Source organism: Anopheles ziemanni, chromosome 3, assembly GCF_943734765.1.
Source record: "Anopheles ziemanni chromosome 3, idAnoZiCoDA_A2_x.2, whole genome shotgun sequence".
In the NCBI taxonomy this organism is placed as follows: domain Eukaryota; kingdom Metazoa; phylum Arthropoda; class Insecta; order Diptera; family Culicidae; genus Anopheles; species Anopheles ziemanni.
In genome coordinates, this window is record NC_080706.1 from 12,597,179 (window position 1) to 12,612,110 (window position 14,932).

Sequence of the window (14,932 nt, forward strand, 5' to 3'; positions counted from 1 at the left end):
TGCAATTTACTTCCGTTGCAGACCCTGTGCAGTTCGCCGTCGACCAGCTGCGCCTTACGAAGAGCGCGGCGATAAACCCGCACGGGCACGAAATGACGGTCGTCTAAGGGTCTTCCTTAGGGTCCCGGGACTAGCGGCCGCCGAACGTTTGCAGGGCACTCCACACAAGCGCGCGTACGCAAACACACACATACAGCCACAACATGAAGGACCGTGGTCAAGAATCCGGTGGCAATACGCTCGCTGCCATCCTCGGCAACGCCACGGAAACCGGTGCCGCCGACGAAGGACCACTCGAGCTGCTGTACGCCAGCGTTCGGAACAGCATTGCCAGCACCCTGCACAACGGCACCGGCAATGCCGCCTCGGCCCTGCTCCTGCCGGCCGTCATTCGTGGGCCGTCACCGGAGCAGAACCACCAGCAGTACCAACCGCAGTATCTGCAGTTCCCCAACGAGACCATCGTTGGCGGTGGCGACGCTGGCGGCGAGGCCGGCGGCTACAACACCAGCCCTGATCCCTGCATCGTGCTCCCGATAACGATCTTCTACTGCTTCATCTTCGTCGCCGGCATCGTCGGCAACCTGTCCATCTGCATCGTGATAGCGAAGAACAAATCGATGCACACCGCCACCAACTACTATCTGTTCAATCTGGCCGTGTCGGACTTTCTGCTCCTGCTGTTCGGTAAGTGCTGCTGATGCGATCTCGCTCTCTCGGGCCGGTGTTTGGGTGCTCGAGACGGCCTACGTTGGATGAGGTTGAATTATTTAGAGACATCGCTGAAGGAAGCGGAAGCTCATTGGGTCCCCTGTAACGGTCGTAATATCGATGCTGCAGTCGTTATTTTTAAGACACCGTTCGCCACCGAAATTGCCTTTCTTATGCGAAACTTCAGAGTTGACTGAACATAATCTCGCTTGTTGGTTCAGATGGTGATGAATGAGTTTTTTTTTGTACAAAACTTTCTCCCTTTGGGAGTGTAAATTAATGAGCATTAGTTATGGCATTTTTATGTTGAAAAATAAACCTGCTTAATTCTACTAAATTTTATTAAAATATTTTCCCTGTATCGTTTCACTACATTCAAATAATATTGCTCCACCACTTTACAAGCATTGTTTACAATTTTGCAATAGTAGTAGCATACAAAATTAAACAAACAAAACTCTTGATACGTATCCTTATAAATACCATGTGGCTTTAAGATGCACCGATGCGAGACACGGCTTCATGAGCTGTACGGTGAACCTAAGCACCATAATTAGTGGCACGATAATGCTCTACTGGGTTGGCTATAATGAGCTATTCCTTCATTAACCCAAATTACCCTGCAATCTGTTGAACAAACACTACAAATAAGCGCTAGAGCGCGGTGTTCTTGATTGCGAGCCAAAACAGTATCTTCCGAACGGCTGTTGCTGAATCCGATCCGTTAGTGGGATGGCATCGAAAGGATTTCTTAGCCATTTTACGTGCTTTAAACAACAGTGAAATAGTTTGTTTACAGACGCATTAAATGCAGCCAATTAGCTGTTGATATTTCACAATGTGGTTTAAGCGTGTTTTATTCAAAATCTCTTATTCAATCAGACGAAATACGAAATACGAAAACATTTCAAAGACGATCCGCCATCAGGAGAATTTACACGCCAAAAGGTAGTTCCACCCTTGACAGCTTCAAAGATAGTTCCACCCTTGAGCAACCCGTCGCAGAAGCACCTTATCGCTGTCCAAGGTAAAAGCGTCCTCTTGCATATGCAAATGAGGCTCGTTTGTGCCGTGTAGGCACCATGAAAGAAATGGTTCATCTTTTCCGACCAACGAGGCCGATTGTTACTCGCGTTCGGTTTGCCCAATTCCAATCGACTGAAGTTCTGCACGGGAACGGAAGATACCCGGCTGTCACCGGGATGTAACCTGCCATGGAAAGCTCATATCCAACGCAACCAACATTAGCATAAGCTGGGTCCGAAATTGGACATTAAGGAAAAATATTAGCCCTTTTCTAGATTATTCTGTAACCGCTTGCGGCCCGTTTTCTAGTGGCTTTTATTCACTGCCGTGCATGCACGTGCTGCACAGGAAGATGCATTATTTGGCCGAACGAAAGGAAACTGCATCAAATCAGCATTAAATTCACCTTTCAGCGTTAGGTAGCAGCTTTTGCAGAGTGGCATCGTTGACTTGTTCCGGAAGATGTGGCCATTGCAATGAAAACTTGTCACTGGGCATGATTCAAACAAGATGATCAAATTCGGTAACATATGCAGATGATGGGAACGAACTGCTCATATTCGTTATTCTGCAGGGCAGTACCCTATGACCTATAGTCAGTACGAATTGCCCAAATCATTCTACGGTCTCAAACACAGATAGTCTAGATTGAGTTTTTTTTCGGCACAATTGCTCTTTAATAAAATAAATAGTTATTTTTATAGTTCATGTTTTTGATAAGTCTCCTACTAGACAATATGACCAATTTTTAGTTCTGTTTTTTAACCATCATTCAACAAGTAATGTTTTATTTTTAATGTACATATTTAATATGCCATCCATATGCCAGGATGTTAAGGTACACTCAATCAATAATTTAAGTATGGTTACATTTTATATAAAATCCATTGAATTCAAAGTGATAAAGAAGAAATCATATCTGATCCACTAAACAATTTTGATTATAGAAACCAACAGAATAAATTTAAAAATATCCTGATTAACAACAGAACCTCCTACCAAACGACCAGTTTGATTTGAATACAATTTAATAGATCCAGTTAAATCTTCCACCGCAATATCGACAAATAATTCATGACATATGATCAACAATTGGTTAATATCTGTAAACAACTAATTACATTAAGTGCTTGTTGATGGCGAAAGGCACACTAGCAAAAGTCACACGCCAAAACAGCACGGATTATGAACAAGCTCCCGCTTTGGCGCGCGTACACGAACGTTCCAAGATAAATGGCGGTCATTAGCCATCACAGCCGTCAACCATCATTTTCGCGGTAAACTTTTACTGCCGTGTCAAATGTCAGTTAGCGAATGGGCAATTGGCAAAAATGACCGTCACGCGCCATCATCATCTGGCCGTCGTCAGTGGCAGCATCCGTCAACCCACACCGCTTCGTTCGTGCCGTTAAGCCACAGCAACGGCAATAATAAAATCGTTCCAGTTCTTTATCAGACGCCGGCCAGATGCTTTCGGTACATTTTTCTGCTGCCATTTCTGTTGTCCCACTTATCCTGGCCCCCCCGCACGACAAACCCGTCCCGTCCCGCCAATTTTTGCAACGACAAGCAACAGTTGCGTGAAAGTTTACCAAACGATGAACTCAGCAACTGAGGGCAAGGAATTGCCCGGAGTTCGGGCGAGATGCTTGTGTTCTGTAATCGAACATTCCGAGCCACGGTCTTCGATCCCAAGATATACCGGTTCCCTTTTCCCTCCCACGACCCTCATGGGGATATGTGTGTTGACAATGTCTCGAAAGAAAATACCGTAAATGTTTCACTGAGCATGTGGCGTATTCTTCTTTGTTCGATAGTCGCATACAAACACACACACACACACACACACACACACACACACACACACACACACACCCTCGAAAGCGTATACAAAAGGGCAGAATTATGAATATTTCTCCCATACCAAAGTATCCCCATTGAGTTGGCATATTGAACTCTTCCTCAAAACGACCCGACGCCGTCCGGTTAGCCACACTTGGCACTACATATTTTTGTGCCGGTAACAAATTGATTTTGTGGAAATACTTTGCACTGGATGTTTTTAAGATAGCACATGCCATTGTTCTGATATTTTACTATTAGTCTTAAAATTTGTTATTTTAAACTTATGTTTACTTCATCAGTGATTTTAGATTGCCTTTTGACCATTGTTTTCTAACAGTTTTTATTTAAAAATAAACTCGAATACTGGTTAACACGCCTACATTCGTCAACAACAAGTTACGAACCGGACTGTTGTGTAAAGCAAACCAATAAAAGCCAATTACAGCACATCGGAATGGCCAATTACGGTTCACGATTGATTTGGTGAGTTCGTTTGAATCATGACCATCGAAAAAATAATAAAATACAGCTCAATTACTGACAATAGGTACAGACGTTTGTTTTGACTGCCATTGTTGGGTGTATTTTTCTTGTTTTACATACTTTTTTTCCTGTTCTGTTTTTCAACAGGCGTTTAAAAAACTTTGGGCAGGACGTAGTAGATGAATGTTTAAAATCGGTTATCAGACATTGACTGTTCTTGCTATTTTAAGAGAAAAAAATCTTCTCTTAGTGATCGCTCCAGCATCGACTTCAGCTCCAGCTCCAACTTTAGAAGAATTCAATAGCAATTTAAGTTTCTCCCAGCATTGCAATGGATGTTGATCAATCATTTTTCGAACTTTCCTGTTGAATTGTTCTCATTCCCTTGCTACTTGAAACATCGAAACGGTTTGAATTATCGTCCTGTCCAGCTGTTCCGGGGCCGGCTCCGGAAAACAATCTACCTTTCGCATCCACCAACCGATCTCAATCGCACCACATTCAGCTAACCACTTCCAACCTTTCCCAGGAATGCCACTGGAGCTGTACGGAACGTGGAATCCGTTCGCCTATCCCTTCAACCAGATCGCCTGCATCATCACCGGGCTGCTCTCGGAGACGGCGGCCAACGCCACGGTTCTCACCATCACCTCGTTCACCGTCGAGCGGTACATCGCCATCTGTCATCCGTTTCGGTGAGTTTTCCGCCCTTCTTCCAGGGGGAGGGGATGAACCGGGCCCTATCATCGATCATCACCAAGCAGTAGTAGCGCCCTGTATCGGTTTGTTCGACTAACGCCCCATGGGCCATTTTCCTTTCCACCACAATTTCCAGATCGCACACCATGTCGAAACTCTCCAGGGCGATTAAGTTCGTGATTGTCATCTGGCTGGTTGCGTTCGGGCTGGCCACACCGCAGGCGCTCCAGTTCGGCATCGTCGAGAGCAACAACAGCCGGCTGTGTACGGTAAGTTTCGCCCCGGATGGTCGGCGCGGTGAAAGAGTTTCTCGAATCGTAATTTTCGATGGATTACATACGGCCCGCTGCCTCGCCGGAGATTGTAGCCCGGCTTTGGGAAGATGGGTGAATCGAGCGCACATGATTGAGCGTTTGCCATAACAGGACAGTTTGTTGGAAACTCTTGCTCTCCGGTTCCTACGCAGAGGATCGTATTTAGGTTGGAAGGATGGCAATTTGTAGTAATCTCAGTTCAGTGCAACCAACAAGGTTTTGGTTTTTCAGTCGTCGCTGTTTGGTGAGGTGATTTACTTCTCACCCTAGAATACTTTGAACACTTGTGCATTTATTTCAAATACAAACTCATTATCTTGTAAGGCCCAATGTTCTGAAAACATGGAATTAATTGGTGCCCTAATGCTCAACCATCCATGCCATGCACCATGCGTCTCCATCGCAAAACTAATCCTTCCGGTGAATGAATAATAAATAAAGCAAAATTACCATAACGATAGGCTCAGATTAAAAGTGTCGACAAGCATTTGGGCTATGCGGTTAATTATTCAAAGCCAAGCGTTCATCTTCAAGTAGAACATACCATGCGCCTCCATCGTAATGTGTTACATTCATACGAAATCTCGTTTTTTTGCTCACCCGAATTTTCGGAACGGTCCCTTTTCCGGGAAGGATTCTTTTTTGTGTCGTCTTTCCTTCCACTGCATTGTAAGTAATGTCTCCAGAAGGAGCGAAATTTTCCAGGTCCGGGTCACGAACCCGGGTCGGGAAAACGAACTGGCGGTATTTTATTTTTATATTATGTTGCAGCTCGTTGCTTACATTTTCTGTCCCTTTTGCCTGTTTTGTGGCCCGACGTTAGCGTTTTATATGTGCGCCATGCTGCTGGGAGGAACCGATGTCAGCAATGAAGTCATGAGTTTTATTAAATTATGCAAAGAGTTAATTGAACTGAACTGTCCAATTAGTTACAGTGACATTTACACGACGCGGCCATGGGATGTTTTTTGTTCCGGGTATTTTAATTTTATCACATTGTGTTTGATACATACTCTGACGCGAGATGAATGGTCGGGCAATGAAGATGCATTTTTCGCATTTTTTTTTGCCAAAGTGCATAACGTAAATATTTTTTTAACTATCAAAATCGATTCCGACTCTAATGGAATGGAGTGGGCCTGTAATTGGAAATTGAATTTGCTCAAACCGCACGAAACGATCATAAAATTTACAACCATAGCGATTACCAGAGGTCAGGGTTGGAAAATGTTTTATTCGATTTTTCTTTTTAATATTTCCTTCCTTCCTTCCTTCCTTCTTTCCATCGAAAACCGGAACGATGTCGTTTCAGATCAAGGACCAACACTTCGTGCACGCGTTCGAGGTTTCCAGCTTTCTATTTTTCGTTGGCCCCATGACGCTGATAGCGGTCCTGTACGTGCTCATCGGGATCAAGCTCCGGAAAAGCAAACTGCTGCAGGGCGTCAAGCGTGCATCGTCCGACTATACCGCGCCACCCCGCGGCGTCAGTGCCCAAACGCGGGTCATCCGAATGCTGGGTAGGTAAACGGGCGCACTGTTCGGGTGTGAACCGGCACATCCTAATAATTCTGTCCTCCCTCCCCCAAAATTTTCTCCTTCCAGTGGCCGTCGTGGCGACGTTCTTCATCTGCTGGGCCCCGTTTCACGCCCAGCGACTGATGGCGGTGTACGGGGCGATGACCAACACGAACAACATCTACTTCTTCCAGGTGTACACGGCGCTGAACTACATCTCCGGCATCCTGTACTTCCTGTCGACCTGCATCAACCCGCTGCTGTACAACATCATGAGCCACAAGTTCCGGGACGCGTCACGGGTAGGTTAGGGGCTGTTGACCGGCTACGGTGACTACGCTTTCCCATTTTCTCGACCCAACTTAACGTGGTTTCCGTATGGGTATACCATATGGAAAACATTCCCCAACCACACACACACACAACTGCGCAAGGAGAGATCGTTCCCCAAAAACTCGGCCAATTCAATTGAACTTACGTTTTGCACACGTAAACTTTTCCAGAGCGTTTCCAGGCCCACGGTTCGTCACGTTCGCTGGATTTGCTGGAGCTAAGATCAATTCAACCGAACGCCATTCCGCTGCAAGCCAAAAGTTTTCCGCCAAAAAACCGAACGGAGCGGACCGGAAGATGGAAATGACATGTTTCATACCGTTTCCCCGTGGGAGCAAGTTGGAAAAACTTCCGTTATGACACGCTTAGCTCGGTACTTCCAATGCGGGTTGCTCGTTGCATACGTCAATGCCAACGAGGCTTAAGTAACAGAAGCGATTTTTTTTTTTTTGTGGAAAACCATTTTCCGAGTTCGATCCCGCCCCACCTTTACGAACTATCGTGTGCTTTGCAACGATATCTTTTCTTTTCGATTTGGTTGGAAACATTCTCAACTAACTTTCATCGATACGAAGAAAGTTTAACTCAAGAAGTGGTTGAATGCGTTAAAACTTATTCCTTTGAAAACATCTAAAATGTGTTTTAGAAATTTTTCTTCTTCCAAATGATTAGGTTGAGATGTTGAGCCTCGACCGGAGTGGGAAAGATAAACCCCTCAAACGATGGCAAAGCAAGTCGACGGTTGCTACTCTACGCCTACAGACCTGAACAAGCTACAAAGCCGTGGGGGAAAATTGAAAAATCGTGAAAAGTTCTCGGTATTTCTCACCCCACACCGGATACGGATCGTGCTGACCATGCACCGTTTTTCAAAACATGCCCATTCGCGCAACTTTCGCGAGCTCGTTTAGAGGGAAGACGACCGGGCAAAGTGGTCCAGATAGCGCAACACCAAATGGGCAGGGATGTAACATAAATCACGCAGGCTGTGGACAGTTTTATCGTGTTACCCCCGCACACGGGCAACGGACCACAGATGGTCCCGAGGGACGGCGTGCGTGTATCGCGATACTTCCGCAGTTTACTAGCCTGGTGTCCGATATCGGGAGTCACTGGTTCTCAGAAAGTGTCGCCACTCTAACAATTGCTACCCTGTTCTACCCTTAGGGGTGGATGTAACTCATGAACAAGTAGTATTCATATGATATTGATAGTTTGAAGTATAATTGTTTTTTGATAATTTTGTGTACACATTGGCATTACTTATCATCCGTTAACAAATTCGCTTTTTAGCTCAATCACCATTATCGAACCATGTTTACTAACTATTGTACTATTTTGAAATAGGAATGGTTATAACAATCATCAAAATAAGTCAACCGACAATTGTGGGAAGTGTTCATTTAAAAACCAAAAATAATAAATGTAAATATGATCGCTAATCTTTCCAAAAACCATGTTTCGTTGTAAAATAGACGAACTAGAATGGATTTTTCTCTACTCTCTAATCTCATGCTGGATTTTCGAGAGATCAAATTATGCCTAAACGTTGTGTATAGGATTATAATTTGACTGATCTTTGCAAAACATATTTACTTAACTTTATATTATTAATTCGGCGGATCGTGCACTGTTTTCAGCGAGAAACATATGAAACCTTCAAGGAAGAAAGGGTAAAAGATCGCTGTGCTTCATTTGTCTAAAAAAGCCAAAGGGCTTTGAGGATAAGCATCCAGATTGTAGGAATTTTGTTGCATTGAAATGATGTAGACGATGTTGTGACAAATCATTTGAATTTACGATTGATTTAATAATATAACTGATAATAATATTGACTGAATAATTTTAGCTCGATTTATCTTTGGTCCCTTTTTTATTCCCAACGCTCCTTCAAGCACACACTGAAGGTGAGCTGCTGTGGTGGTCACCGGGGCAAAGCGGACGGCGGACAGCATACGTACAGTGCCGTGTCACGGTACGGCGTCACCGGTGGCGGTTCGTTCAAGCTGAACTCCAACAATATGACCTGCATCGGCGGAACGATCACACCGTTCGGTGGCCCGGGAGCAACCAACGCCAACTGTGCGGCACTCGGCGTATCGACTGTCGGTCCACCGGGCACTCCCGGGGCACGATCGCACGGTCTCTGCCACCAGGAGACGAACATGTCCCTGCTCTCCGGGGAGCACCGGTGCCAACGAACCGGGCCCGGGTACTCGATTGCACGCGGCAGCTACAGCCGGGCGGGCGATTCGAGTGGCGTTTCGATCAGCAGTAGCCAATCGACGACCGGCACGAATCTCAGCAGCACCAACGGTACAAAAGCATCCCGGTCGGCGAACGGGACGGCCGCAGCCATTCGGTACGGTGGCAGCGGGGTCAACGATGGCGGTCCCTCCTCGGGCCGGCTGTCGACGATTGCCGAGAAGTTGCGGCGCGGCACGAAGAAGGTGCTGGCGCTTAGCAAATCGCCCGCCGGGACACCGTGTAAGTCGACCACTCCGGTGGCGCTGGATGGCAACGGGGCGGTGGAGAGTGAGCGCCGACGTAAGGCGTATCGCAAGCGGAACAGCTGCGACAGCGTGGACACCAACACGATCAGCAACTCGAGCCTGAAGGAGTTTGACGAGGATGAGTTCAGCAGTGCCGAGTTGGCGCGTTTCATGGGGGAGGTCAACAGTGAGATACATTAGGCAATGGGGGAAAATAATGGTAAAGAGGGGAGAGAAGAGAGTGTGGCTTGAGAGCCCTCTCGGGAAATGAAGTACAAACTGTGCAATTCAGCTCCAGTGGAAGCAACAACCTGCAGCTACGTAGACAAGACACTGCGTAACCTCAGACCTCAGACAGCACAATATCCACTTCCGACCGGAACACACCGCGTTAGTTAGGAAGTAAAGCAACCAAAAACACACGTTTGTACATATTCTGCATTCCGGGCAATATGCACCAGAGTACCGATTTAATCTTTCTCTTACTCTCCGAGCACAAACATCAAACGCCACGAAAGGCACGAGCAACGGTCGCGACGACTACGCTCGCGTCGGTGCACTCTCCTGCTTTAGCCAGGTGGCCACATTTGCTTCGTTCCGCTCCAACCAGCTGATGTTGTTCTCGATGGTTTCGAGCGCCTGGCGACGGGCGGCCACACCCGCGCCGGCCTCCGGATAGCGGGCGAAAAAGTCCTGCAGCTCGGTGAGGCGCGCCCGCGTCGTGAACCGTCCCGTCACCGACGGGATCATCCGGCCGAGATTGCGCTCGCCGATCGTGAACCGGTCGACCAGCCGTTCCCAGTTCTCGCGCACGTGCTCCCAGGCCGCCTGCTCACCGTGCCGATTGGCGGCGATGTACTGTATGCAGCTCAGCTGATCCTGCGTCCGGATGAGGGCCGGGTCCCAGGAGAGGTCCAGGAAGCGACGCATCGTACGCTGGTCCGGGTAGGAGGCAAGCGCGACCATCAGCTTCGTCTTTTCGTTGGCATCGTTCTCCGCCTGGAAGCGTTCCAGTACGCGCTCCCAATCGGCGACCGTAATACCGTCCGACTGGATACCGTACGTGTACACGATCGAGCGCAGATCGGGATGCACCATATCGTTCCCGTTGAGCCATCCGCGGAACCGGGTACCGGCTTCGGCCAGACACTCACTATGACCGAACGAACAGGCCAGGTCCAGAATGGTGGTTCGCAGAAGACTAGCGAAAGAAAATTGGAGAAAAAAAAACATATGGTTGTGATAAGTAACGCACAAGCGCACCCCAAACGAGCCGACTTACTTTTCCATGTGTTTTCCCTCTGTTGGAACGTCCCAGCCCACCTGTTTGGCCACATCCGTCACAAGTCGTTGTGTGTAAGCCTGCAAAAAGAAGAGTGGGGAAGGTTATTCAAAGTATCTTTCGATCCAGCTACAATATCGCAACACACGCACCGTGATGTCGTCGTAGGAGTTGAAGTTGTACAGCAGGTTACGAATCGTCTTCAGCTTGCTGGCAATGGCCGACCACGGCACGTACTCCGCTTCATTGCTTAGGTAGCGTGTCAGCTCCAGTGCGGTACTGTACGCCAGCATCGAGGCGTCGGCCAGCGCAAACGCATCGTTCACCAACCCAGTACGATCGCCGATCGTGAACGTGTTTACATCATTGCGCAAGGCTTCACCGAACTCCTCCCACATCTCCACCGGATAGTTCACTCGGTAGTATCCGATCTGGCGGTAGTTTAGCTTCATCCAACCATTTGCGGTACCCCCGGGCACTTCGATGATCAGTTCGTTCTGGTCGTGCGGGAACCACTCTCGCCTCACCGTTTCCTTGTCAGCCGACGTGACGTAAGTGATCGGAATGTACCAGCGGTAGTTGAACGGTGACTCCTCCGTCTCGGTTGCCGTCTGGTCGGCTAGGAAGCGCTGCTGGGTCAGGATGTACTGAAGGGCATTCCGGCGAACGGACACCACCGGAAGACCCTTCTGCTTGGTGAACGTATCCATCACCGTGGCGACACTGATGTCCGGCACGAGCTCATCCAGCTCCTTCATCAGATCCTCCGACACCCCATTGCCGAAGCTCAGGCGTGTGAGATAGTTCTGTACGCCCTGCCGGAACACATCCGGCGTCACAAAGTCCTCCAGCATGCGGATCACCGAAGCGCCCTTCGAGTAGGTGATCGTGTCGAAGATCTCCGTGATCTGGTTCGGGCTCTCGACGGGCACCACGATCGGGTGGGAACCGAGCGTCGCGTCCAGGTTCAGCACGCCGTGCAGATCATCGATCAGGAACTGCTCCTCGATGCCCCACTCCGGTTCGGCCGCGTGAATACCCTTGTACTCGATGTAGCTCGCAAAACCCTCGTTCAGCCACAGCTCGTTCCACCATTTCATCGTGACCAGATTGCCGAACCACATGTGGGCCAGCTCGTGCCCGATCACACCCGCCACACGCTGCTTGTTGGCCGTACTGCTCGTCGCGGCATTGTAAAGGATCGACGTCTCCCGATACGTTACCAAGCCCCAGGTTTCCATTGCGCCCGACACAAAGTCTGGGATGGCCGCCATATCGAGCTTGGGCAATGGATACGGGATCCCAAAGTACTCCACGTAGTGCTCAATGATTTTACGGGCGGTCATGAGTGCGTAGGCGATGTTGTCCTTCTGATACTTAGTGGCGTACACACGTAGGGGGAAATTATCTCCATGAGCCGGTCTGATCAATACTTCTTCGTTCACAAAATCGCTCACAATGAACACAACCAAATAGGTGCTCATGCTTACGCTCCGTTCGAACGTGGTCGTAGCTAGACCGGTAGTCGGTTGGTTTACTACCGTTTCCTTCACATTCATGTTGGAAAGCGCTTCGTAGTCGTCGCCATTCGGGTGCACCAGGTGGATCGTATATTCGGCCTTCAGCTGCGGCTCGTCGAAGCACGGGAACGCCTGCCGGGCGAAGGTCGGCTCGAACTTAGAGGTTGCAATTTTTCTGTAAAATGGAACGGGAAAGACATGTTAGGGACGTACGCTCTAAAACTGTTAAGCTTAGTAACTGTTAATAAAAAGAAATTGATTATTTTATAAACTTGTTGTACAACTACGATTAAAAGGTTTACGCCCCAAGCATTATTCTTGTTTGATTTCCGAAACACGTACACAAAAATATCCAGATAAGTATATGTTTTGTAATTTCATTTGTTGCAATAAAGTTCCTTTAAAATAGTTATGAACCCCAGTGGTGGATACAACAAAAACTGATTTTGCACAGTTGAATGTGTTGAACTTAGCGAAATCTTTGGGTTAGCCGTTGTACATATTATTTAACGTAAATATTGATTTAAAGGGAATGGGAATGAAGAAAAAAATATCATAAACCAACGTCGAGTTGTTAGGAAACCGCTTGAAAAACAATTTTTTTGTATAGAAAAAACTCATTCCACACTAGTATAGAATATTTTTCGTAGAAAAAACAAGCGTGTTTGAACTAACAAAAAATAAGCATTTTGAAAGGTAAGATCGCCGATCAATCATTTGTTGTTAAAGCATCAAAACCCACTGGCGCAGAGGGTTTTCATATGTAAATTCATTAGCATAATGATAGAGTTGAACGAGACAGGATGATTAGGAATACAAAGCATTGATCATCAATCAAAGACACCACAGGCGGTGATGTTTCCTGCACACGACGATCATCGCCGGTTTCTACGAAAGATAATATGTATCTGAGACAATAACACCTCCGTCGAACTGATAACACGTATTGGAGTAAGCGCACCGACCACATCCATCACCGTGTTATCTGTGGCCAGTACGATAAACCGCGCACTCATGGTGTAACCCGCAACAATTTACCTCGTCGTATTGGTCTTTTTGTCCAGGTACTTGCTGCTATAGAAGCCGATAATGCGATCCGCCAGACTGCCATTGAACTGCAGGCTCAGCCGATAGTCGCCGGCCGCAATGTCCGTCTGCGTTTCGATCACCCAGTACTCGTGTTCCGGCACCTCGTACGTCCGCGATATGCCAACTTCCGAGCCATCCTGGCCACCGGTGGCAGCCAGCTCGCGTAGCACGGTCTCGGTGATGGCCAGCTTCTTGCTGTGCACCACAATGTAGTTGGTCGGTTCCGTCACATTGAGATCGATGCGGACACGCCCCGCGAACGTTTCGCGCTGCAGGTCCGGGTGCAGCCACAGGTCGTAGTGCACCGGCCGTATGTGCCGGGGCAACCGGAAGCCCAACTTTTCAGCCACCTTTGAGCCCATCTTCAACACTCGATTCATTCGCCCGACCGCCGTACCAGATGAACCGGAATAGTAAACTGAGTTGGGCAGGAATATCGTACTTCGATTGTGTGCCTGTTCGTCCGGGCCACCAGTGTCGCTTTCGTTCCGCGCTACCTTTCCTACGTCTTTCCCGGGGACTTCGTCGGGACGATCGAATCCTTTGTTTGACGACACCGGGCCGGTCACGCTGAGACGCGGTTCGTCACTGACAGCTGCCGTCAGCTGCGAGTGACTGCCAGCACCGCTTGACAGATTGCGGCCGACCAACACCAGTGCTGTCAGTAGGCAAAGTGACAGCACAAACAGAAAAGCGCACGCTGCTAGCAGTGAAAGTATCACGATCGATCGGCGTCGCTGTTCGCGTTCCCGTTCATCCGACACGGACGAGCTGCGGCGTGCGGTGGGGTGGGCGAAATGGCCCGCCGGTCGAATGCCACCGGTCATTCCGGAGCCGATTACCACTGTCGTGGGTTTCACTGTCATGGTTGAGCCTTCCGAACGGCTTTGTTTGTTTATTCAGCACACCGCACACCTCGTGTTCAACCGTTGGCAATAATCGATCCACGTTCAAATATTCACCACACTTAACACACGTAGTCACTGATGCACCTGCACACCGTATTTTTCTTTTTTTTAATTCTTTTAATTCTAATGCACAAGACGCTAGGTGCAACTGCCGCAACCTGCACCTAGAGAAGCAAGCACAAGGTCGCCTGGTTACGAACACGGTTACGATGAAGATTGACTCGTCTCGGAACAACACATCACTTCAGCTCCCACCCGCCCCGAATCCCCGTTGAAACGACGACCGTGTTGCCTTAAATGTACCCGCAGACACAATTTTAACAGGCCGGCTCGGGGGTTAATCGACAGTACCGTATTAGTAGTGACCACGTGTTGCCTAACGACGAACCAAACTCGACACCGGTGTGCGTCGTTACGTGCCATGGGTGATGCAAATAGTATCCCTGAACTGCTTCCAAACTTTGCACACAAACCCACCCCGAAGCATCGTGGAGCGAACGAAAACGAAATCGGTAGAAATTTGGAGCCGACCAATTTCACAGTCCACCGCCCTTGCCAGTGTTCCGGCAGCAATGGCAACTTGATGGGAGTTGATGGGAGTAAGAAAAACAAGGCCGCACATGGCACATTGGGCGCTCGTTTGTTTGGAAACACGCTGGTACCGAACCACAATCAATCAGAGATCTTGCTAACCGTCGCAGTTCACTTTGAA

At 48.2% G+C, this 14,932-nt stretch overlaps 2 protein-coding genes across 2 annotated transcripts; one reads left to right on the plus strand and one right to left on the minus strand.

The window, feature by feature from the left end:
• Positions 1-419: 419 nt before the first annotated feature.
• On the plus strand, positions 420-9,622 carry LOC131284094 (thyrotropin-releasing hormone receptor-like). The gene is made up of 6 exons (XM_058312949.1): positions 420-687; positions 4,595-4,760; positions 4,901-5,033; positions 6,391-6,598; positions 6,684-6,898; positions 8,825-9,622. The coding sequence occupies exons 1-6, from the start codon at positions 621-623 to the stop codon at positions 9,620-9,622; spliced, it is 1,587 nt and encodes a 528-aa protein (XP_058168932.1). The 5' UTR covers positions 420-620.
• A 247-nt stretch (positions 9,623-9,869) lies between these two features.
• On the minus strand, positions 9,870-14,379 carry LOC131288870 (aminopeptidase A-like). The gene is made up of 4 exons (XM_058318050.1): positions 13,262-14,379; positions 10,856-12,398; positions 10,704-10,783; positions 9,870-10,622 (listed from the first exon to the last, which is right to left on the minus strand). Exons 1-4 carry the CDS (start codon positions 14,176-14,178, stop codon positions 9,962-9,964), a joined length of 3,201 nt encoding a protein of 1,066 aa, XP_058174033.1. The 5' UTR covers positions 14,179-14,379; the 3' UTR covers positions 9,870-9,961.
• Positions 14,380-14,932: the final 553 nt, after the last annotated feature.